Source organism: Biomphalaria glabrata, chromosome 6 (assembly GCF_947242115.1).
Source record: "Biomphalaria glabrata chromosome 6, xgBioGlab47.1, whole genome shotgun sequence".
Classification (NCBI taxonomy): domain Eukaryota; kingdom Metazoa; phylum Mollusca; class Gastropoda; family Planorbidae; genus Biomphalaria; species Biomphalaria glabrata.
In genome coordinates this window covers 50,336,378-50,361,799 of record NC_074716.1, presented here as the reverse complement: position 1 = coordinate 50,361,799, position 25,422 = coordinate 50,336,378, and the positions used below count along the sequence as shown (strand labels likewise).

Genomic DNA, 25,422 nt, shown 5'->3' with positions numbered 1-25,422 from the left:
GATAGTTTATATAGAGCAGAGACAAGAGTTAAAACTTTTAGATAGATAGTTTATAAAGAGCACAGACAAGAGTTAAAACTTTTAGACAGATAGTTTATATAGAGCAGAGACAAGAGTTAAAACTTTTAGATAGATAGTTTATATAGAGCAGAGACAAGAGTTAAAACTTTTAGATAGATAGTTTATATAGAGCAGGGACAAGAGTTAAAACTTTTAGATAGATAGTTTATATAGAGCAGAGACAAGAGTTAAAACTTTTAGACAGATAGTTTATAAAGAGCACAGACAAGAGTTAAAACTTTTAGATAGATAGTATATATACAGCACAGACTAGAGCTAAAACAAATGATCAAGACTACATCAAAATTTTAAAAAATTTACATTTATATTTATTAAAAATAAAAAAATAATTTTTGAAGTTTGTTTTTTTTCCACTGGTTTATTGCTTACAAATATGTTAGTGAAGAAAATAGAGCTTAAACATTAATTATAAAAATCAATTCACTTTTCTTGTCCTGTACATATTTTCATCTCAAGAATGAAGTTAGTTATACATAAATACTCTACATGCTTTCATTTCATCACAAGTGGTTTAATAATAATACAAGATTAAAGCAGAAAATATGATTAAAGCACCAATATAAATGTAATTATTCCATTTGTAACCAAAATACATACAAGTTCTTTAATCACTTAATTATATTACTGTGATTGGTGTCATGAATGAAGGTCACGAACCATACTTATCTTTTTTTCTTTTCATTATTTTTTGTTGGATATTCTTCCTCTCTATTACCAACTGTGAAGTTAACAATTCTATTATGTATTTTAAAAAATATCAATCCTTAACTACGGTACACAAAATTATTTTTTTTTAAATTGTATATACTGGATACAAACAAAGCAGGCTTTGTTCCAGTCCTCTCTGTGAGCTTTTATGTACACAAGATTAGTTGCAGTCTCAAAAAAAATCAATTAGATTTTGCACACACACAATAAAAATGTTTTCAAAACAAAGCTTACATAAGGGGAAGAACTGTACAATTATTGCCATATCTATCAATACTGCAAAATTTATATGCCTTTTAATATAAAACATAATTTATTATGTTAACTTTATGATTGATTCATCTGTTGTCCTTGATAAAGAATTATCATGCAAAGTATCAACCTCATCCCAGAATGAGAAGTGGGAGAAATGCCGTGTACAAGATTTGTACCAGACAGACAGAGTGAACTGATGTAAGCTTTGTAAAAAATTTTTTACAGTTAACAAACAAACAAAAAAAAAACGCTCTAGTACAAAAACACATGGCAATAATCTTGTCATCGCAGTGGCAAAAAAAATTCTTTATTTTTTTATTTTACAAAATTTACTGTACAATAACAGTAAAGATGAAAAAATTCGAACAACATTCACACACAAAACACATACACATTCACAACCAGCGCTTTATGAATTTGACTATAATTTACTTCTCGATGGCGACAGCTGAAAGTAAAAACTCCTTTCTCCCATTTTCTGTCAGAGTGTTACAGTAGTTACGCTGATGTTGTCAACTGTAGTCAAACTGAATTCCCATTTGATTGGATCAATAAAATTATCTTATCTTATCGAACACATCAATAAATTCTAGTATAAATTATGTATATTGTAAATTTAAATATCTTGTATAGACTAGAGTTAAAGAAAACCCATTTAAATATCCAGCATCTCTTAAAAATACTGTTCAAATGCAAATAGGAGTTGCAAAATAAAAATTTGCACACACAAAAAAAATAATATTAAGGCACATTGCAAAGGCACAAGATAAAAAAAATTCCAATTGTTTTTTTAAATCCACATCAATTTCATTCAGAGCCTCTGTGAGTGCTTTAACATGTCCAGGTTGCAGAACTATCAACAGCAGTAGATAACAAGTGTAAATGTAAACAAATCTCTGGTGGTTAAAAATAACTGTGTTATTTATGGCACACAAATTTGTAGATATTAATTATCAAAACAAAAGCAATATCTGAAAAAACACATGGCAAAACTTATCAAAAGTTGTAAAAAATGAAAGACATTACTGGACGGTCACAAAGTCAATAGTGGATAAACTTTGACTAACTTGAAGCAGAAATTTTGTAGCTAAACATTTTATATGTTTGTAAAAAATGAAAGACATTAAAAAAAAACAGCAAAATATAAAAATCCTTAAAAAAAAACAAGGGGAAGAACTATATCTTCCAATAATGTGCAAGTTATTTGACTTATTCAATATCAAACAAAATAATAATTACCAATAATTAATTGACTAATTGAGAATTTCTGTTTATTCATTCATATTTTGTTAGGAACAATGAATAATTATTTAAAGTATCAACTTGTTCAGAAAATGTGGGAGAAATAGCGTTAACAGTTATCTAAGGGACTAAACTCAACAAATTTAGCCATATCTGTGAATACTGAAGTATTAGTTTCCCTTGTAGCTTTTAAACAAAATAATGAACTACAAGGAATTAATTCTCTAATTGGTTACTTTTTTTTTTTAATACTGATTCATGCCTTGTCTATGTCAATGAATAATTGTGTGGAAGAAATTTACCAGACAGAGTGAGTTGATGTAAGCTTTGTAAAAAAAAATGAGATTCGTGGATAAACTTCAAGCATAAAGTTTAAAACAAAAAAAGGTGTATTGTTGAACACAGCATTCACAAGTTCTGCATTTTTTGCGAAAGTCTTTATTTACATTGTGGCTTTACAACACCAAAAACACACAAGACAAGCAGCCATGCTTCTTTGAAAAACATTTATAAATAATAAACCATTCCAGGTCTCATACATTTTGTGTAAAAAAAAAATTACATTGCAGATTGACTTAAACCTGTACACTAATTTATAAGTTACATTCAACATGAGAAACAAATAAGTACAATTATTGCCACACTGAGAGTAAAATTTCGTGTTTGAAACATTTTTACAAAATGTATTGCATACATCAATAAATTCTTGTATAAATTATATAAATTGTTAATTAAAAAATTGTGTAATGACTAGAGATTAAGACAAGCAACTAAAACATCCAGCATCTCTTAAAAATATTGTTCACGAAAATGAAAATGGGAGTTTCATAAATAAACAATTTGGCACAAAAATAAAAGTGAGAAGGTATGTGAATATTCCAGAGTTTTTGAAGATCACATCTATCTACATTGAGAGCGTCTTCAAGTGTTTAACATGTTCCGATTGGGGAATTATCAAACAGCAGTCGAAAACAAGGATTCATAAATGCTTATGTAGACAAGCATATGAAGGTTGGAAACAACTGTGTGATTATTATGTCAATGACAACCGTATATTAAATACTCTAATCATTAGTAGATTAGACATAGACAGCTAGTATTTCAAGAACTAAAAGAAGTTATCTAAAAATTACATTGATAGACTTGGAAATGATGCACATATCATCTCAAAATGTTGTGTGTGGCGTCTATACTATACACATCATTTCATATTGTTTTGTGTGGTTTAGTGCACATATAATCTCATGGTGTTGTGTGTGGCGATTACACATAATCTCATAGTTTTGTGTGTGGTCTCTGCAGACATTATCTTTTAGTGCGGTAAGCGAACATATCATCTCATGGTGTTGTGTGTGTGTGGTGAGTGCAAACATCATCTCATAGTGCTGCAGTCATGTGAGTGTGTACACTTCATTTCATAGTGTGGTGTATAAAATATGTACAAAGTTGAGATGTGAACACCGGATGTGTATAGAATATGTACAAAGTTGAGATGTGAACACCATGACATAGAGCCGAAAAAAATCTGCAAACTCTGTAACAGCAACATGACTGGCATTAGCAGGAACAAGAATGTAGGTCAAGATGTCCTAAATTCTATTTCATTGTATATTGTTGTGGAACTTCAACCTCTGGACCTGTACAATACAAACAATAGAGTTATTGAGCTAAACATACTGCATGGATTAGTTTATTTCAGAAATGCTTCTTTGTTTAGTTCATTTCAGAATGTTTGGATTTTTTTTTTAAATAATGATAACAGCATTTTTTTTTTCATTCCATAGATTAAGGATGAGTGCCTATTAACAACACCATTCAAACCCCAAGGCCACCAATATTTTTCACCTCATCTTATGCAGATAAAGATTTGTCCACATGGGGTCTATTTGAGTTTTCTCATTTTGTCTTCTGCAAAGACTTTTCCTTGGGCCTCTCAAAATGTCTTTAAAAGATAAGCCTTTAAGTTGATTGATGTTAGCTTCCCATGTCTTCCTCACAATATGCCCAATAGGATAGTGTTAGAATGGTCGTTTGGTCAAGTAAGTCATCTAGCTTTATTTATTCTATGCATGCCAGATAGGAAAGTGTTACAATTGTCCTTTGGCCAAGCAAGTCATCTACCTTTATTTATTGTATGTATGCCAGATAGGATAGTGTTAGAATGTTTTTTGGCCAAGCAAGTCATTTACCTTTATTTATTGTATGTATGCCAGATAGGATATTGTTAGAATGTTTTTTTTTGGCCAAGTAAGTCATCTAACTTTATTTATTGTATGTTTCAAATTTAATTTTTTTATATTTCTTAAATGATTTTCCATAGTACATTTTATGTACATGAGTTTATTTTATGTTATATAGGGAATTTAAATAGTTGAAACTTGACAACACATCTTGGGTATCTGACAAATATACTTTTCACTATCAAAAAATATGAAAAAATCACAAAACTGTCAACATTTGCATTTTAATATTATAGCAATAACTGCTGTAAGGTGCATCTTAAACTAGTGCTCTATTTGTAAGAATGACAAAGAAGAAATTTATATTTGAAGGAAAGAAGAAATACTGTTTTAATGAGTTGCCTGTCAAGAGAAGAAGAAATACTGTTTTAATAAGTTCCCTTAAATGAAGAAAAATACTGGTTTGAAAGTTCCCTTGAAGGAAGAGAAATACCATTTAAATAAGTTTCTTATTGAGGGAAGAAAAAAGAAATTCTGTTTCAACTACCTACCTAGGTCTTGATGTTCTTCAGTTTCAGGACTGCTTTTTGTAACGAGACCAGGATATGGTGGTGGAATCTCTTCAGGGACGCTGCCTTTGCCACAAACTACTGGGTACGTTTGCTGGGAACTAGTCTCCATTTCCTCTAGGGGTGGAGCTGTGGGGACAGTCATAATGAGTTCCTTGTTCCCTGCCATTGACTGCATCTGTTGCTTGTGGTGTTTTGGGCAACAAACAGTGCTGACAATAATGCCAATGAGACCTGGACGTGGTGGTGGAATCTCATCAGGGACGCTGCCTTTGACACAAACTACTGGGTACGTTGGCAGGTTTATCTGGGGACTAGTCTCCAGTTCCTCTAGGGATGGAGCTGTGGGGACAGTCAAAACAAGTTCCTTGTTCCCTGCCATTGGCTGCATCTGTTGCTTATGGTGTTTTGGGCAACCAACAATGAAGACAATAATGCCAATAATGCCAGAGATGAAAGCCAATCCACCAACAGTAGCTAAAACAACGATTATGCTCATTTTCTCATCACTGATAGCTGAACCTAAACAATCAAGCAGAGAAATATTTAAATTAAGTTAACAGCAAAAAAAGAGTAGGCTAAACTAAAAAAATATCAATTTTCTCAATTTTCATTGATTTATTAATTTTATTTTAATATTTTCATTAATTTATTAATTTTATTTTATTATTTTCTTTAATTTATTAATTTTATTTTATTTTTTCATTAATTTATTAATTTTGTTTTAATATTTTCATTTATTTATCAATTTTGCTTTATTATCAATTAATTAATTAATTAATTTTTTTTCAGAAATTTATTAACTTTTCAAAAATATTTTCATTCCCCGGTAACATTTTTATTTTATTTTATGATTTTCATTAATTTTTTAAAATAAATTTATTTCATTATTTTCATTATTTTATTAATGTTATTTTATTATTTTCATTAATTCTCAAGAAGGTCCCAATATAGCAGTTGTTTTCAATTAGGTAGAGTAACATTGAACTGTCACTGCAAGGCTGCCTGGTAGTGCAGCATGCACGCTGGACTGTCATTCGGCTGACTCGATGGTTCTGAGAGAGTTCATATCCTGCCCGCTGCCATCCCCCGTAATCCTGAGAGAGGTTTCGATGTAGATTATCTTCAATGTTATGGCACCCCCTGTAATAATGCAGTGGGTACCGAGTCACAAAGGTGTGACTGGCAACACCATTGCAGACTCTTTGGCCCACCAGGGAGGGCAAATTCCACCCACTGAACAGGCTGTAAGCTTTCATCAAGCTCTGGCTATAATTCAAAAAAACAGAAATGGAAAAGTGGTTTGAGTGCTGGGACAAGTCCCAAAAAGCCAGTGGAGTCTGGGAGTGCATGAGGCGCCCTGACTGCACTTCCCCGTGGTGGAGGCTGTCCAGGCCTGAGAAAGCTATTATAGCACAGTGCAGGACAGGACATTGTCCTGTTGGCTCATATTTTCTCGAGTCAATGGCCAAATTTTGATTCACTGTGCCCCTGCTGCGGGGAAGAAGAGGAAACCGTGCCTCATATTCTGTTTGACTGCCTCAGACTTGCTGATCTCCGTCTCGACAGGTCTGGGAAACCCAAAATAAATTCTCGACCTGTATGGCGACATTTATGCACTACCCAAGACAGCAGGGTTTCTGTCCAGGGCTTTTGCAAGAGAGGATTTGAGCCTCTCAGACCCTCACTCAAATGGAGTTTGATGATAATGATGATGATCTTCAACTCTGAAAGAACATCTGAAACATTTTCTACAAACAAAATAGCGTTTTTTTGCATCCTTACATTTGTTTGGGCAGTTGTTGCCAGCAATTTTTTAAAATCTGGGAGTCATTTAAATTTCCCTTACATGCCGCATCATAAAAAAACAAAAAATCATCAACTCCAATGGAATCAAACCTTCATGACTTCATAATGCACCTTGAACTGAAAATTGGAAGAAATCAGATAGCCCCACAATATGGACTGGAGAATTATTAATCATACTGTGCTCTATTTATTCAATGATAATATTATACTTCAGTCATGTTATTATTCTTATTGTACAAATCGTTTATATTTAATTTGTATTTAATTTGAACTTGTTCATCACTGGATCACTTATTTGATTAAACAGAGTTGGAAAGCATTTAACTCAAAGAAAATAAATTTTACCAGCAGATACCCATGCTGTGCTATGGTTGAAATAGTTTGGATAGGTTTATTTTGCCCAGAGCACTTTTTCATCCTTCAATAAAACAGCCTGGCTTTACACCCCCCCCCCAAACAACACGTTTTTGTGGTCTGCAAATTCTATATGACCCCTATTTGTCTTTTATTTTTGTAGTAACCTGATAAAATACTACAGGAAGACATGTCCTGATTCTAGGCTTTATTGAACAAGAATGACAAAACAGTTCACGATAACACATTACACACACACAAGCTGACCTGGACACCAAGACATTTTGACACACAAGAACAGATCAGTTCACAACACACAACAAGAAACACAACAATTTTTAAATCCAATAGCATGCAACCCCTTAATATAGATTATGCACAAACACTTCTTAGGCTCAAATAAATTAAAAAGAATTAACCAATTAGTCAATTAATAGCTGGTAACTTATTATTTTGTTTGATACCAACAAGGGAAATTAATCCTTCAGTATTGACTGATATTATCATTATATTATTATAGCTTTTATATAGCGCTACTTTCATGCTTATAGCATGCTCAGAGCGCTTTTGGTCCAATCTCATACTGACTATATTTGTAGGGTTAAATCCCCAAAATAATTGTTAATGCTATTTCTCCCACACACATTCTCTGATCAAGCTGATACTTTTAGTTATTTACTGTACCTAACAAAACATGAATCAATAAAAAAAAAATTACTAATTAGTCAATCAATTATTGGTAATTAATTATTTTGCTTGGCATCAAATAAGGGAAATAACTTCTACTTTATTGAGAGATATAGTTGTAAGTGGAAGGGTTCTTCCCCTTAGATAAGCTTTATTTTTTAACACTAAATGGGTAACTGGACTTAGAAGTGGAAAGAAAATGTAGTTGGTCATTGAGTTGGTCACATTTAACTTAAGTTAACAAACAACTTAGAAGCTAATCAACCTAACAACATCTACCTTAAGGACCACTAATAAGTCCAAAAGAGGACTTTATATTTGACTGACAGAGTAACTTAAGATTGATCTGATAAGTAAGATGCTTCTATGACAACAGCTAGTATGAGACTCACATGTTTTCACCGTAACACTGATTTTCTCTTGAGTGTCAGAATCATATCCAAGCTGGCAGTAGTAATAGCCCTCATGGTCACAGGAAACCCCATCTATCTTATATTCTAGCGTATTCTCTGCGTTCTTTTTGCTGAGCAGTTTCATTCGGTTGCCAATCAGGTCTTCTTTAAAAAAATAAAGAAAGCCGTAAGGTACGACCCCAGTGCCTTTTACGTTACACTTGAACTCCACTGGCTCCTGTAAGTTCAAAACAACATTTCCATTGTACTTGTTGACTGTAAAGGTAAGGTTTACCCCACTGGGTGCTTGAAAATAAAGGTAAATGAAAAAAAAAAAAGTAACATTAATGAGTACACAGTAAAGAACACATTGAATTTTCTCTTACGTAATATCAGATCTACAGATTTATTTCAGAAATGTCAAAAACAAGAAAAACATTAAAAATACTTTAAAAAAAAACAAAAGACAATACCTCCTTTAGAGCAATAGTTTTTCTCTAAATAAATAATGAATGTTAGTATAAAAAAAAAATGAAACATCCCCTCCTCTCTCTGAGACAGAATGATGGTTAAGCGAAAGCATAGATCTACTACACTTTATACTATTCCAAAGAATAGTAGGCCTTTAAATCTAGACTTACAAGTTGATGTTTTCAAGAGTGTGAAAGTTATTTCAAAACTGATGTTGGATCTCCAAAAGTCTTCTAGCCAAATTTAAATGTATTTCTTTTCCTATTTTGAAAAAAATGTAACAGTTAAACTAGAATTTTCCCAGTGTGGCCTATGAGCTAGTAATTCTTTTCTCAGCGATATACATCAACCATTAAATTTCTAAGAAAATCTTTAGAGCTGTTTTTTTGAGAACCGTGTCCAGGTTCCACCCTCCACCCACCCTCCAAGATTCAACGAAGCTCTGACTTGACATAACTATATCCAGAGTATAGCTTACAAATTACCTGCTGTTATGACTTCTGAATGTGCTGTATAGTTCTTTCCCTCCTTTAAGTCAGGGTAGATAACTATATGAAAATTTTCTCCATAGTGGGAAATTCGAACAGTGCACCTGGTGGTGTAGATTCCGTTAGATTCCAGGTAATTATCATACTTTACATTAGAGATTATACTTTCTGGATGATTCTGATGAAATGAAAATGTAAAGTTATATGATGTAGCATCCTAACAGTAACAGTAACATTTGGCTGAAAATTAACTAATGGTATTGTTTTGGTATTGTATGGTGTACAATGAAATAAACTGTTTATCTCCATAATTATTTTCCACAGTCTGACAGATTGTTCATTTTTCACATTCGTACATTCTACCCTGTTATGATTAAACTTCAGTAACATTTTCTTTTATATAATAAATCGTTACTTTTGATATATAATTATAGGAGAATGCATGCCCTTTTTATAAAACATTAATTCAAGTTTTTAAAACCACACAAAACACCCCAATAGAAAGAGAACTATATGGAGAGCTCCCTGCTTTGGTAACCACTTCTCATACATTGGTCTAGTCATCTGACCGCTCCAGCATAAAAATGAGGACAAAGAAGAAGAAAGAAAAAAACCACACAGTAATTTAATTCAATGGGGTCAAATCGAGGATGGTATAGTTAATTAGGAGAAAAAGAGTTAAGAAACATTTTTTTAACATAGAATGGATTATGAATGGATTATGTGTGCAATGAGTAAAACACAAGAGTTAGATCCCTTGGTTATTTCAACATTTTGATTGACAAAAACAAAATAATGCTCAACACAAGATAGACATCTAGTGTAGGGTTGCCGGACACCATCACACCTACAGGAGGACAAAGATGAGGGGCAAAACCTTAGCAAGGGGGACATAACAAAACAAATTATCTTATCTTCTTCTCTTATAGATTACAGACGTTACTTCAAAAAAGAAGATAATTTTTAATTATGTCCTATACAATTCATGTGTCAATCTAGTCATGCATGTTTATCAGTGACTTAAATTAGCGAATTTATTGGTTTTCCTGGCTGATTATGGCAACTCATTCCATTCATAAAATTAAATGCAGTTTGGTGTAATTGGGTTAGGTTACATTTATTCCAGAGTAAGATTCTTTTTTTTTTCTGGTTTTAGATTGGTTACTATTAGATTACACTATTCATTTTAATGGTATCATGGTCAGATTGGGGATATCATAATCTACCACTAATCCAAGTCTGTTGGTTAAGAAAAGAAGAGATCTAATGTGTAGTTTAATCTAGTTAGTTTATTGATAAATTGAATTTAACTTGTGTTGTGCAAAGTTTCTATGAAGTCTCATTAATATCCTTACAGTTATGTTGTTGGTTAATCCAAACTCATTCCACTTGCGCTGCCTCCGAAGGATCTTGAAAATCACAAGGCAAGAGAGAGTGTGCAATACTGAGATCCTTGCGCGAACGGGTCCGCCCTGCATCTTTACAGTCCTCAGACAACGCCGCCTGCGCTGGCTCAGACATGTTCACTGGATGGAGGACAATCGCATCCCAAAAGTCATTCTCTACGGGGGCAACTTGCGTCTGGCTCAAGAAAAACTGATCGCCCCCATTTCAGTTACATGGATGTAATAAAATGGGTCCTCAAAACAGTGAACATTGATATTGACCACTGGGAAAACATAGCTCTAGACCAAACTAGATGGAGAGACAGTGACCAAACAGTGAAAAAAACATAGGCCTCAGTTCTGGAAGAAAAGCAAGCCATACAGAAAATGGCCAGCTCCTCTACCACCAAAGCGAAAGCCACCTTAACCTGCGATATATGTGGACTGGAAAGTCTCTCCAAAATAGGGTTGCACAGTCACATGAAAAAGTGTTCGAGATGAACCACAGTCGTTCTAACACTGAAGTCCTGAATCTTTAAAAACTAGTATCAGTGCTTCTTTGATGAAACATCTTAGTAAAAACCAATGCTGTTAAACTGCTATACCAATTATATAACGCATTTCAGATAAAAGGACTATTCAAAGTTTACAACTCACACGAATATACAGGTTAACCCTCCTTAAGTATGGAAACAGATGACCTTTACATCATCTGCCCTATAGATCGCAAGGTCTGAAAGGGAAACTTTACTTTTTACTCACTATACAGGTGAAACTCCATGAAAGACATTCTCCTCAGATTTTACTTTGTGAGGAAGAACCTCTCTGTTTGGATAATTTATGTCTTCCTTTTATTCCCTACATGTAGATATCAGCAGAATGTAACCGTTATGCCCAGAAACGCAAAAGAATCAAAGTAACAGGTCTCTTATAAACAGCCTTGATCATAGAAACAAAAGAACCTGTCATCTTTATGCTATTTAGGAGTGGTTTTTATGTTTGAGTCAGAAGCTGTTAAGGAGTCAATTGAAGGATAAAATATAATAGTGTTATAATCCTAGTGGCGGACTGAAAGGGTTAATGTGTGTGCAGCCTACTGACACACATGATTCAGGCCAATCACACAGGTCAAGGGCTGTTGAACAAGGGACAATACTGCTAATGCACGCAATATGACCAATGTTATGGCCATGTGACCAAAAAGCCTTTACAGACGAGAGACAGTGTGTTAGAAAGGACAGTTGAGTCCAGGACGCAAGGCAGTAAGGACAGTGTGCTACAAAGTGAGTCCTTGAAAATGTAGCTGTACGAGTCTAGAAGTAGACAGAGAAAGACTTGTAGTGTTTAGTAGGCAGTTCTATTGTGTTAAAGCAGTGATGCCCAAACTACGGCCCGCGGGCCAGATCCGGCCCGCGACGTGGTTCCGACCGGCCCGCCTAAACGTCGGCACAAAATGTTGAAATAAAAAAGAAAAGGTTGAAAAATCTTTTTTCTCAATGTTAGGAACTATTCTTTGATGGAATTCATTCTAATCTATAGTCTTTCTAAAACAAACCATTACAAAAATATGGTGGCATTGTTGGTTTTAGCCGCTAAGAAAAGTTTGCTAGAAGTAAGCGATTGACAAAAATATTTAACAAGAAGTCAAGAAAACTAGTCCGCTGTCATGGAGGCTACAAAGTTGCTCAAATTTAAAGAATAGAAATGAAGCATACAAAATTCTTGCTACCTGTGATAGAATAAAATCGACCTGAAAAATAAAGTTGAAGCTGTCAGCCCTTGTGGCATGACAATAGCAAAATGAGTGGACGATGTTGGTGAAAATATCCATTTAAAACTAAAGGACAGAGCAGCAGATTTTGAAATTATTACTATTGCTGCTGAAGAGTGACACCAACTGGAACTTACTAAGCTGGACTTCCCTGCTTGAGAAATTTCGAGCAAAACAGACAATAGATTCCTACGCCTTGTTGTCTACAGAAACCTTGCACACTTCCGAAAACAATTGCTGGGTAGGATCACAATGTTTACAAGCACTTAATTTAGTAGAAAATCTTTTTTAGTTATAAGACACCTGAAATCCCTGTTACGTAATTAGCTTATAGGTGTACGTAAGTTTAATGGAGCCACAGGAATAAAACAATTTAAAATGGTTTATTCTTTATTTCTAGGCGCGGAGGCTGAGCGTTAAGGCGCTTGGCTTCCGAACCGAGTTCCCAGTAAGAATCCTGGCGAAGAATTTGATTTTAATTTCGATTTTAATTTCGGGATCTTTTGGCGCCTCTGAGTCCCCCCAATTCTAATGGGTGCTGTACATTAGTTGGGGAAAGTAAAGGCAGTTGGTCGTGTGCTGGCTACATGAAACCCTGGTTAACCATGGGTCAAAGAAACAAATAGATGACCATAACATCATCTGCCCTATAGACTGCAAGGTCTATCGCAACTATTCTCTATTTCATGTTTGTGTATCTTTTTGTTAATGTGGCCCGCGACACGAGTGTCGGAAATTAAAATGGCCCGCAGGCCGTATAACGTTGGGCATCACTGTGTTAAAGCATTCAAATTTGATGTAGCTAATTGTGTTGTATTGGCTTTTGATGTATTTGTCATTAAACTGCCACATTGTTACTTGAAACTCTTGTTGTCAAATTCTTGTGTTAGATCGGCTGTGTTGTGTTTAGCAGTGTTTACAGAAGGCCTGATTAGGAGAGAACGTAACAATAGTAATAATCAACAGAAGGAATTCCAGATATTGTTACATTATTTGCCTATGCCTGCCAGACAGAGGACATGGACCCCCATTCTATTGCTGTTTTAATAATAATGTTAGTTATCTTCCCTCGCTGGTTCACTTTATAACCAACTAGATTGGCACAAAAAAAATATAAAGCTTTGAAGTAAAAGCAATAAAACTTGGAAAACAAACTAAACAATCAATATCAGTGATTGTTTCATACGCAGTAGTATTATCTGGGTAATAAAGCATGATGGCCGAGTGGTACAATTCTCGGCTTTTGAATTGAGGGGTCTCAAATTTGAATTCTGGTGAAGAATTTAGAACGTCAGGGGTTGTTTTTTTAAGGCGCCCCCTGCGTGTGAGAAGTGGCGGGCAAGAAAGCAATGGGAAGACATCATAAAAGAACGGACAGGACTGACGTTGAAAGAGATTCTTTCCATCGATTTTTATTTGGGGATCTTCGGCACACGAGTCCACCCAGCTCTAATGGGTACCTGACATTAGTTAGGGAAAAGCAAAGGCGGTTGGTCGTTGTGCTGGCCACGTGACACCCTCGTTAGCTGTAGGCCACAGAAACAGATGACCTTCACATCATCTGCCCTGTAGACCGCAAGGTCAGAAAGGGGAACTGTACTTTCACTTTATCCAAGGCCAAAGACAGAGAGGAATGAAGCAAGACGGTTAACAGATCTTGTGTGGTGCCCCCGACAGTCCAAGAAACTAAGGGATAAGTAAAGTTGAGTCTGATAAACATAATAAGTAAAGGCTGTTAGCCACCAGCCTTAGAAATAGATTCGTTTTACGTCTGCCCCCCACAGATTACAAATTATGAACCTCTAACAAACGTCTCCGCATGTTACCCCTGAGTATACTCTGTAAAGAGAAGGGCCACATAAAGATTTAATTTAAATGTTGACCTTATTGAGGTACAATAAGAAATAACACACTTGGCCACCAACTAAAACAAGAAGTTCAATGTTTATGAAAGACAAAGAAAATGTTGAGCTTACCCCTTGCACATTGCACAGGCCTTGGGGATAGACAGACGCTTGACATGTGACTTCAATGTCATTCAAAATATTCTTTTTAATACAGAATATATCACTTGGACTTTCTGCAAACAAAGAAATGAAGTTTAATAATAAAGTTATTCACATTAACCCAGTCGCTCCTATTTCCAACTTGAATAAAAAAAAACTGTCAGCAAAGAGGGGTAACTCTGAATTTTAAAATTCTTAAAAGGGGGATTATACATTAGAGATATGGCCCTGTTTGTTTGAAAAAATTGTTTCAAAAATAATTTTAAAAGGGATAAACATTTGGTTTTCACTAAAAAAAAAAAAGTCAACATGCTCTAATTCTTGTTCTAAATAAGACATGATGAGATCTTCAAATAGGAAAGTTTAAAAAAAAACTCTTGCAAGCCTCCCAACACATTATCCTGCTGTAGGACTAATAGGTGCACTGTACTGCTGTGTGAGCTATATTATTGAAAATAAAACCTTCACTTTTCCACATTCTTGAAACAGTCATCTAATAAGTTAACTTTGAATTTATATAGGTTAGAATGTTTAACTTTAACAAGAAGAGAAAAAGTTTCATTTAAAAAAAAAAAGACCTTTAGATCTTTAGGGCAGATGATTTAAAGGCCATCTGTTTCTGTAGCTCACGGTTAACAAGGGTGTCATGTGGCCAGCACAACTGCCAACCACCCTTACTAACCCCCCAACTAATGTCAGGTACTCATCAGAGCTGGGTGAACTCAGAGGCGTCCAAAGATCCTGCAATTAAAAATCCCAGTCTTCACCAGGATTCGAACCCGGACCCTGTTCAGAACCCAAGAGTTTTACCGCTCAGCCACTGCGCCTCCAGGTAGCGGTAGTAGTGAACATAAAAGTTCAGGGTAAGAAACTGTTAAAAAAAGGGTGTATATTAAAAAAGAGAACAAGACTTTGGCAACAAATGAATTAAAGAATTTCTTTTCTTTTAAAAAACATTAACTTTTCACAAATACTTGTTTCTAGTCACAGCAAGTTATAAATATTTCATTCATACATTTTTGTTCAATTATATTGCCCAATTATTTTCTTAATACACATAATTTTGCATACTTACTGTACACCACAAATTTCACTGTATCTTCAATGACAACTCCATTAAAATCCTTAGCCTGACAAATAAAATCCATATCATCCGATGTACCAACTGGAGGGAAAGTAATGTGATATTACATTAGCTCCTAGGACATAAAAGCGTATTCCAAAGTAATATTAAACATTAAAAGAATATCAGCAAAAACCTATTCAATTTATATTTCTTTGCATTGTAAATGTTTGCCTTATGACACAGTTCCTAGCTTGCATAAAACACATTCTATTTCAGCTCTTTCAAAGCACAGCTTTCTTTTGCATCCAAACTCCATGCTGAATCTTTGACCGCTTGGTGTGTCTCACTATTTTATTATAATATTTTTCTTGATGACTTTTTTCTTGTTCCTCAAGCATTTTCCACTTCTTTTTGTCTGGGATTTGAGGACTGAGATGGTACAAGAGTTGTCCTCAGCCAAGTGAAGATCCATCGGGGCATGGAGCATTTCAGAAGTGCAAAGAGAACCATATATTGGTCTTGACATGACGTTCTAGCTTTACTGACAAACAGGTTCACTGTTTGTATGTCTCATTCTGCCATACTATGTAATGAAATCTATGTAACTTTCTAAGCTAAAGATCCTTTGAGATGATGTCAACATCCTTAATTAGATAAACATTTCAAATACTTCCAAGACGTGAAAGATCAAATTCAGAATTGTAAAATTAGTTAAGCACGGGGTCTACCAAAAAACAGCAAAACTAGGCAAGAGGTCAACGATATGGAACAACAATATTGGAATTTTATGTTTTATGTCATCGTGAGAGCATATTTTCATTCAGGTTTCTGACTTATTCTGTAGACCAGTGTTTCCTAAAGAGGGGGTACGTGTTGCACCTCATTAACTATGCTGATCTTTTTTTAAATACCTATTTATTATGTTCATTCTTCTCATAGATGCAAGGCAAGGCGTACTCAGTGTTACAAAAATTATAAAAGGGTACACTTTAGTCAAAAGTTTGGGAAACACTGCTGTAGACAATTGTTTATTGCTTTATTTATTGAATTATAACAAACTGTGAAATAAAAAATAAATACATAATTAAAGAAAGCAGTTAATGGTTTTAATTTAAATAATTAATTTGTTTTATTTGTACATGTTTCGGATGTTCCTTCTGAATTAAAGATAATTAAATCATAACCCAAACATCCAGGAGGATAGCAGAAAATGGCAGCCGGCAATCCAGTGCACTTAAACCATGTCAAGGCAGCCATCCATTTTCACCTGCTTCTAACAGTGAGAACAGACAAGCTAAAATGTTTTTTTTTAAATTTAGTTAATATTAAAATGTTCATCTTCCTGTTGGGAACTCTCCGATAATGAAAATAAAATACAAAGAACATTTTTTTTATAGTAGAGCTCTTTGCTAACTAGAGGGCCCACCATTAAAAAATAATGTTATATGCTTTTCTGCATGAACATTTTAAAAGTATACTATAGCCTACAAAATGATCGGAGCAACCGAGAAGCACAAAGGAACACAAAAATTACCAAGGGGGTAGAAGAAAAAATAAATAATATTATGAAGGTTAAAATCTGGGGGGAAAATAAACTTACCTGAAAGTATAGTGGATCTAATTTGCAGTTTAGTTGGTGAAAAATCATAAAACTCATAGAAGTCTAATTGGTAGGCTAATGGGAAGTAGGATTTCTTATCTTCAAAGAGAACCACTTTATCACCATAGTCGTCCATTTTTGATATCTCAGTGTTCAGACCCCATAAGTATTTTAACTCTCCGTACACATTACAATTAAGGCTTATACTATGACCGACAGGGTCAGATGCAACAGAGTAGGGACTGTCAACTAAAAACTGGACATATTGCTTTTGAGGCTGTGCTAAAACAGAACTTCCATCTGAAAAAGGAGAAAAAAAATGTGTGTATAAAATTCAGCTATTCTTATTCTTTAGATTAACCCTAATGAGAATGGCAGCTAGTTCATGATGTATTCCTGAAAACATGATAAATTGAGAAAATGACTCTTTGAACTGAAACAGACTGACCTGAGAGATTGAAACGACTGCTTTGAATTGAAACTGACTGACCTGAGAGTTTGAAATGACTGCTTTGAACTGAAACTGACTGACCTGAGAGATTGAAATGACTGCTTTGGAGATGCAGGCCCATCTTCCTCGTCTAGTTTTTTAAATCCCTTACTAGAAATAACAGCGATATTCAAACTTTTCTAAAGAAGATTTTGTTTGTGCTGACAAGTCCTATTGGTTTACATGTTTGGACTGCTCAAGGTTTTAGCTTGAACTTTCTCTGGAATTGATTTTTTTTTTTATATTTCATTTGCTCTATTTTGGCCTCTTGACCAAGTACATAATCATGTCCGACATATTTCTAGGGAATGTTTAAAACTTGTAATAAACAATTTTTTTTTAAAGCACTTATAAAAAATGCTATATTATTCAAACGTTGACTTCATTTCACTGAGTGAGTGGTGACATTTTTTTCTCCTTTCCTCTTTCAAATAGCTTACAAAGTCATCTTTCAAACTAAAATTTTTCAAATAGCTTACAAAGTCATCTTTCAAACCAAAATTTTTCAAATAGCTTACGAAGTCATCTTTCAAACCAAAATTTTTCAAATAGCTTACAAAGTCATCTTTCAAACCAAAGTTTTCAAATAGCTTACAAAGTCATCTTTCAAACCAAAGTTTTCAAATAGCTTACAAAGTCATCTTTCAAACCAAAATTTTTCAAATAGCTTACAAAGTCATCTTTCAAACCAAAGTTTTCAAATAGCTTACAAAGTCATCTTTCAAACCAAAGTTTTCAAATAGCTTACAAAGTCATCTTTCAAACCAAAATTTTTCAAATAGCTTACAAAGTCATCTTTCAAACCAAAATTTTTCAAATAGCTTACAAAGTCATCTTTCAAACCAAAATTTTTCAAATAGCTTACAAAGTCATCTTTCAAACCAAAGTTTTCAAATAGCTTACAAAGTCATCTTTTAAACCAAAGTTTTCAAATAGCTTACAAAGTCATCTTTTAAACCAAAGTTTTCAAATAGCTTACAAAGTCATCTTTTAAACTAACGTTTTCAAATAGCTTACAAGGTTATCTTTAAACCAAAGTTTTCAAATAGCTTACAAAGTCATCTTTTAAACTAATGTTTTCAAATAGCTTACAAAGTCATCTTTTAAACTAATGTTTTTAAATAGCTTACAAAGTCATCTTTTAAACCAAAGTTCTCAAATATCCATAGCACATTTTTTTAAAGGTTATTTAATGAGCTTTGAACTTCATTAGAGGAGGCCATGATTAAAAAAAAAAAAAAGTTACCTTTTCAGACCTTGCAATCTATGGGGCAGATGATGTAAAGGTCGTATGTTTCTGTGGCCCATTGTTAATAAGAGTGTCATGTGTAAGCACAATAACCAAATGCCTTTACTTTTCCCCAAATAATGTCAGGTACCCAGTAAAGCTGGGTGGACTTGGGCAACTTAATTATCTCAAAATTTAAAATCCCAATCTTCACCAGGATTAGAATCCGGAAATCTCAGTTCAAAGGCCAAGCTCTTTACCACTTAAATAAATAATTTATAGCTTTTATATAGCACTACTTTCATGCTTATAGCATGCTCAGAGCGCTATGGTCCAAACTCATTGTGGACAAGTAGGGAGGGGGTATTTGTGAGAAGGTTTTCGGTGCTGCCATTAGGCACTCAGTAAACACAACGATGCTTGAGTCGGGTGTCGAACCTCAAGCTCTCTTCCTAGGTAGCCAAGCAAAGTTCAAGTGAACTTAACCTCTTGACTATGCTTCCCACTTAGCCTCACAGAACACAATGTAATATTGTAAAATTAGTTTTTTCTTAAGCTCGTGCTAAATTTTATGTAAATGAATTACACTTTCAAAAAAATGGATGAAACCAAAAAGTTAAAATTCAAATAAAAGTGGATCCTGTACTTTTATCATAATAATTATAATACAACATTGAATATGCTGATTTGTTTGATTTTATGTATGAACCAATCTACTATAATATATATTGAATACTTACTAAATATTATGCCAACTTGGTAAACCAAAATTACAAACAAAAACAAGGCACACTTTTGTGTCATGGTTTCACCTGTCAAAGAAAGAACAATGCTCATTGCAGTAAAACATAGATATGACTTTAATTTCAACCCTTCAACCTATTTCAAGCAATGTAGAATTTAGTACTAAAATACTGAATTACTACAATCATATTTTGGTTAATATCCAACTCTACATTAACTGCGTTGCCGGGGCCATGTAGTATGCGCTCTGAAGTATTGTCTTGATGATCAAGGTTCCATCCCTGCAAGCCACCAACCGTTTTGGGACAAGAAGGTCTGACAATAATTTATAAAACACAAAACTTTTTATATTAGACATTTAGTTTTCAAATAAAGAAAAAAAAAAAAGTAAAGTTCCCCTTTCAGACCTTGTGATCTATAGGGAAGATGAAGAAAAGGTCATCTGTTTCTGTGGCCCACAGTTAACAAGAGTATCATGTGGCCAGCACAACAACCAACCGCCTTTATTTTTCCACAACTAGTGTCAGGTACCCATTAGAGCTGTGTGGACTCAGAGGTGCCCACTAGATCCCTAAATTCAAAATTGACTAACCTATACTTTGATTCTATAAAATACATTCCCTTCCTCCCCCCCCCCCCCCCCGAAAAAAAGTATAAATAATTTTTAGTATTTTAATGAATGGATGTTGTGATCAGTGGATGGCTGCATAGACTTATGTTCTCAGGACTTTCCTCTGGACAGTCCTGGGTTAGAACCGGCACACTGTCCCGAGAGAGGTTAGGAGTAGGATGTAACTATCTTCAATTCTGAAGGAACACCCGAAACACGCAAAACAAAAAAAAATATGATAGGTCAGATTTCTACCTGAGACCATGATAAATACATGCTCCCCACCCTATTCCCATAAATTATAGGCTAATGGATGACATTGTTCAGTATCTCTTTTTTTTCAATTAGGCCAATGGATGACTTTCTTCAGTATCTTTTTTTTTCAATTAGGCCAATGGATGACATTCTTCAGTATCTCTTTTTTTTCTATTAGGCCAATGGATGACATTGTTCAGTATCTCTTTTTTTTCAATTAGGCCAATGGATGACATTCTTCAGTATCTCTTTTTTTTTCAAATAGGCAAATGGATGACATTCTTCAGTATCTCTTTTTTTTTCAATTAGGCCAATGGATGACATTGTTCAGTATCTCTTTTTTTTCAATTAGGCCAATGGATGACATTGTTCAGTATCTCTTTTTTTTCAATTAGGCCAATGGATGACTTTCTTCAGTATCTCTTTTTTTTCAATTAGGCCAATGGATGACATTCTTCAATATCTCTTTTTTTTTCAATTAGGCCAATGGATGACATTGTTCAGTATCTCTTTTTTTTCAATTAGGCCAATGGATGACATTGTTCAGTATCTCTTTTTTTTTCAATTAGGCCAATGGATGACATTCTTCAGTAACTTTTTTCAATTAGGCCAATGGATGACATTCTTCAGTATCTCTTTTTTTTCAATTAGGCCAATGGATGACATTCTTCAGTATCTCATCTCATCTCTGCCTGTGGTCCCTTCTGGAGCATAGGCCACCAACCAGCTTTCTCCAGGCATCTTGGTTCTGGGCAAGTCTCTCCAACTGTCCCCACATCTTGCCCATCTGCTTCCAGATCACTGCACGATGTATTCCTGGGCCATCCTCTCTTCCTCTTTCCTCTGGTGTTCCAGGTTAGGGCTTGCTTTGTTATGTCGGATGCAGGCTTGCAAAGGGTGTGTCCTATCCATCTCCAGCGTCTCTGAAGGATATCTACTTCAATGGGCTGCTGTTTTGTTCTTTGCCACAGTTCCTAATTCAAGATCTTGTCTGGCCAGCGGATCATAAGAATCTTCCTCAGGCAGGTATTGATGAATACCTGGATTTTTTTCATGGTGATGATCGTGGTTCTCCAGGTCTCTACTCCATAAAGTAGTATCGGCTTAACAATGGTTTAAAGAGCCTAATCTTGGTGGTGGTGCTTATTTCCTTAGATCCCCAGGTCTTCTTCAGCTGATGGAAGGCTGTTCGAGCTTCACCAATGCGGGTTCTGACATCTGCATCTGTTCCTCCGTGGTGGTCTATGATACTGCCGAGATAGGTGAAGCTTTCCACCTCTTTCAGTGCCTCACCTTGGACTGTAATGGGTGTATTGTTGGATGCCTTTATCTTGAACACCTTGCTCTTCCCTCTGTTTATGGTAAGACATTCTTCAGTATCTCTTTTTTCCAATTAGGCCAATGGATGACATTCTTCAGTATCTCTTTTTTCCAATTAGGCCAATGGATGACATTCTTCAGTATCTCTTTTTTCCAATTAGGCCAATGGATGACATTTTTCAGTAGTAGCCTATCTCTTTTATTAATTAGGCCAATGGATCAGGATGACATTCTTCAGTATATCTTTTTTTACAAAATTGTATCACATTGTTTCATATATTGTTTTGAGTCTAAGAAGTGCTAGTGCATATTTCATAATCATAATAATGCCATTAATGGTAGCCTACACGGTTCATTCAATTGAAGAATGAAAGAGATCAAAATAAAGGGACATAATTTGAGGGCTAAAAATTGTGTCAGCTGTGGCCAGCGTGGGTAGACACTGCCACAGTCACAGTGCCCACAGTAGTGTGTAGTTTAGTGCCCGCCAATGCGAAAATTATCACAGAGATTGACAATATAAAACAAATAGATATAGAATCTATACAGTATTAGTATTATTATAGACAACTATTATAGTGACTAGTGAGTCTAATTGACTCTAATGGCACTGCTCTAGACTAGTCTATATTGACTATATGAGTATATATAACAGATAAATCTAGTAGAACTATAAATCTATCTAGAATATATTCTAAATTCTAGACTAATCTAGACTAGATCTAGATCCTACCTAAGGCCTAAGGCTAATCCAACAAACTATACGGTACTATTAAGTATCTTATCTTATCTTATATAATACAGACGTTACTTCAAAAAAGAAGATGATTACGTCCTACGCGTCATGCATTTAGTCATGCATATTAACCAATGACTTAAATTCTGCCAAGTCACTGGTTTTCCTGGCTAGCTCAGGCAACCCATTCCATGCTCTAATAGCACTAGGGAAGAAGGAGTATTTGTACAAATTTGTCCTAGCATATGGGACGAGGAATGTGCCTTTATCTTTGTGTCTTTCAGAGTATTTTATTAAATTCTGTTTTTGTATTTGAAGATTATGGTTCAGTGTTTTATGTATGATCGCTACTTTACTTTTGAGCCTTCTGTCCTGAAGGCTTTCTAAATTTAGTGATTTTACTAAAGGTGTTACTCTAGTCAAATGTGAATATTCGTTTGTTATGAATCTCACTGCTCTATTTTGTGTCTGTTCCAGTTTCTTAATGTTTTCTTGAGTTGAGGGGTCCCAAACGGAGGATGCATATTCTATTATTGGCCTAACCAAGGTTAAATAACATTTTAGTTTTATGTTCTTATTTGATTTATAGAAATTTCTTTTAATAAATCCTAATGCTTTGTTTGATTTTTTTGTAGTTTCATCAATATGTGGATTCCATGATAGTTTTTCATTTATTATAACACCTAGGTATTTTGCGTTTTTAGTCTGTGTTACTGGTTTGCCATGAATAAGATAAGTGGAATTAATTTGTTTTAGTTTTTTTGTTACTCTTAACAACTGACATTTTTCTGGGTGGAAAGACATGCTCCAATTTGATTCCCATTTCTGTAATTCATCTAGTTCTCTTTGTAAAATATCTTTGTCTTGTGTTGTTTTTATTGTTCTATATATTATGCAATCGTCTGCAAATAATCTGACTTTTGTTCCTGAACTAATGCAATTTGGTAAATCATTTATGTAAATTAAAAATAGTAGTGGACCCAAAACTGTTCCTTGAGGTACACCTGAGTTTACTGTTATCAGTGTTGATTTAGAGCCATTTATTATTACAGTTTGTTCTCTCCCTATCAGAAAATCTTTAATCCACTGATGCAGTGGACCATTAATGCCGAAATATTTTAATTTTTTAAGCAAACTATGGTGGTGAACTTTGTCAAAAGCCTTAGAAAAATCTAGTAAGATAGCATCTATTTGTTCACTATTATCTAAACCTTTTGAAAAATCATCAATTAGTCCTATTAGTTGTGTTTCACATGATCTATATTTCCTAAAGCCATGTTGGTATGGTGTGAGGACATTATGTTTGTCTAAGTGGTTTATGATGTTGCTACATATTATGTGTTCTAGGATTTTACATGTGATGCTGGTAAGTGATACTGGTCTGTAGTTTCCTGGGTCAGATTTTTCTCCTTTTTTAAATAGGGGGGTGACATTAGCTTCTTTCCAGTCCTTTGGTACTCTGCCCTGGTTAAGTGAAGCCTGAAAAAAGAGTATTTTGAACACTGGGGCTAGCTCATTGCTTAGTTCTTTGAGTAATCTAGCTGGAATACCATCAGGTCCAGAAGCTTTATTTGGTTTGGTGTTGGCTAATAGTTTTTGAATTCCATTTTCTTGTACTACTATATCTTCTATGTTGTTTCCTTGGTTCAAATTCAGTAATATGTCTTTGTCTCCTGGGGCTGAGAATGCTGATGCAAAGTATTTGTTTGGGATGTTTGCTTTAGTTTCATTATCATTATGTATTATGTTATGTTCATCTTTTAATGGCGCTATGCCTGTTGTTTCCATTTTCTTAGACTTAATGTATGACCATAGGTTTTTGTTGTTATCTTTAGATATTACATTGTTTATGTATTCACTCTGCAGCTGTCTGCTTACTTTTTGGGTTAAGTGTTTAATTTTTATATACTTTTTGTAAACTCTTTCTGCATTAGTTTCTTTAAATTTTTTATATAGGTTTACCTTCTGTTTACAAAGCTTCTTTAGTCTATTATTAAACCAGCATTTATTTATTTTGTTTGATGTGTATTTAGTTGGTATATGATTTTCTATAATGCTTTTAAGATGGTTTTTAATGAAATTCCAGAGGTCATCGACTGGTTGGTTAATGTCTTTTTCTAATAAGAATGTTTGTTGAAAGTTTAGTGCAGCTTGGTGTAGTTGTGTCAGGTTACATTTATTCCAGAGTAAGATTTGATTTGATTCATTGAGTCTCATTGACTATTGTCACTGACTCACTATAACTATAACTATTCAGACTGTCACTATGACTAACTATTGAAATTGAGTATTATTAATTTATTTATTATTAGATTGTAGTAGTCAGTGTAAAGTGTAGTTGTAGACACTGCCACAGTCACAGTGCCCACAGTAGTGTGTAGTTTAGTGACTAGACTAATAGTGTAGAATCTACTCACTCTGAAGTGTGTGTCGACTGCCAGATTGGCTTGGTTGGTTATCGATAAATTAGATATCTATATTCTATTTTGATCTAGATCTACCACTCAAACAAAAAAAAATGTTTTCTTTTGTTGCCAACTATAAAATATAGTTCTGAAAAAGTTCGATTGCGTTTGAAAATGTACATATTTTATTTCAACAATCCATACTACATTTACTAGATCTAGTGCAAATTATAGAGCAAATGTAGATTATTTCTAATTCTAGATCTAACTTTTTTTTGTCTTTGCTTAAGAATTAATATGTCTTAATAAAATGTTATGGATCTGTCTTTGTGTTTTGCATTTCTCCAACCGTTAATCATTAATGGCACAACAATCAATATAGGTTCAGATATAAGATAAGATAATTTTATTGATCCAATCAAATGGAAATTCAGTTTGACTACAGTTGACAACATCAGCGTACCTACTGTACAATAACAGTATAGATGAAAAATTCGAACAACATTCACACGTACACGAAACACATACACATATATTATAGATCTCAACTTTATTTCATTTAAATCGTAA

The 25,422-nt window shown here is 34.3% G+C and overlaps 1 protein-coding gene across 1 annotated transcript; it reads right to left on the bottom strand.

Moving 5' to 3' along the window:
• Positions 1-366: 366 nt before the first annotated feature.
• Positions 367-24,964, bottom strand: LOC106069317 (uncharacterized). Its single transcript, XM_056033598.1, has 9 exons — positions 24,865-24,964; positions 19,523-19,594; positions 17,065-17,364; positions 15,474-15,563; positions 14,369-14,472; positions 9,234-9,414; positions 8,278-8,583; positions 5,018-5,557; positions 367-3,923 (listed from the first exon to the last, which is right to left on the bottom strand). Exons 2-9 carry the CDS (start codon positions 19,584-19,586, stop codon positions 3,883-3,885), a joined length of 1,626 nt encoding a protein of 541 aa, XP_055889573.1. The 5' UTR covers positions 19,587-19,594; positions 24,865-24,964; the 3' UTR covers positions 367-3,882.
• Between the last annotated feature and the right edge of the window lie 458 nt (positions 24,965-25,422).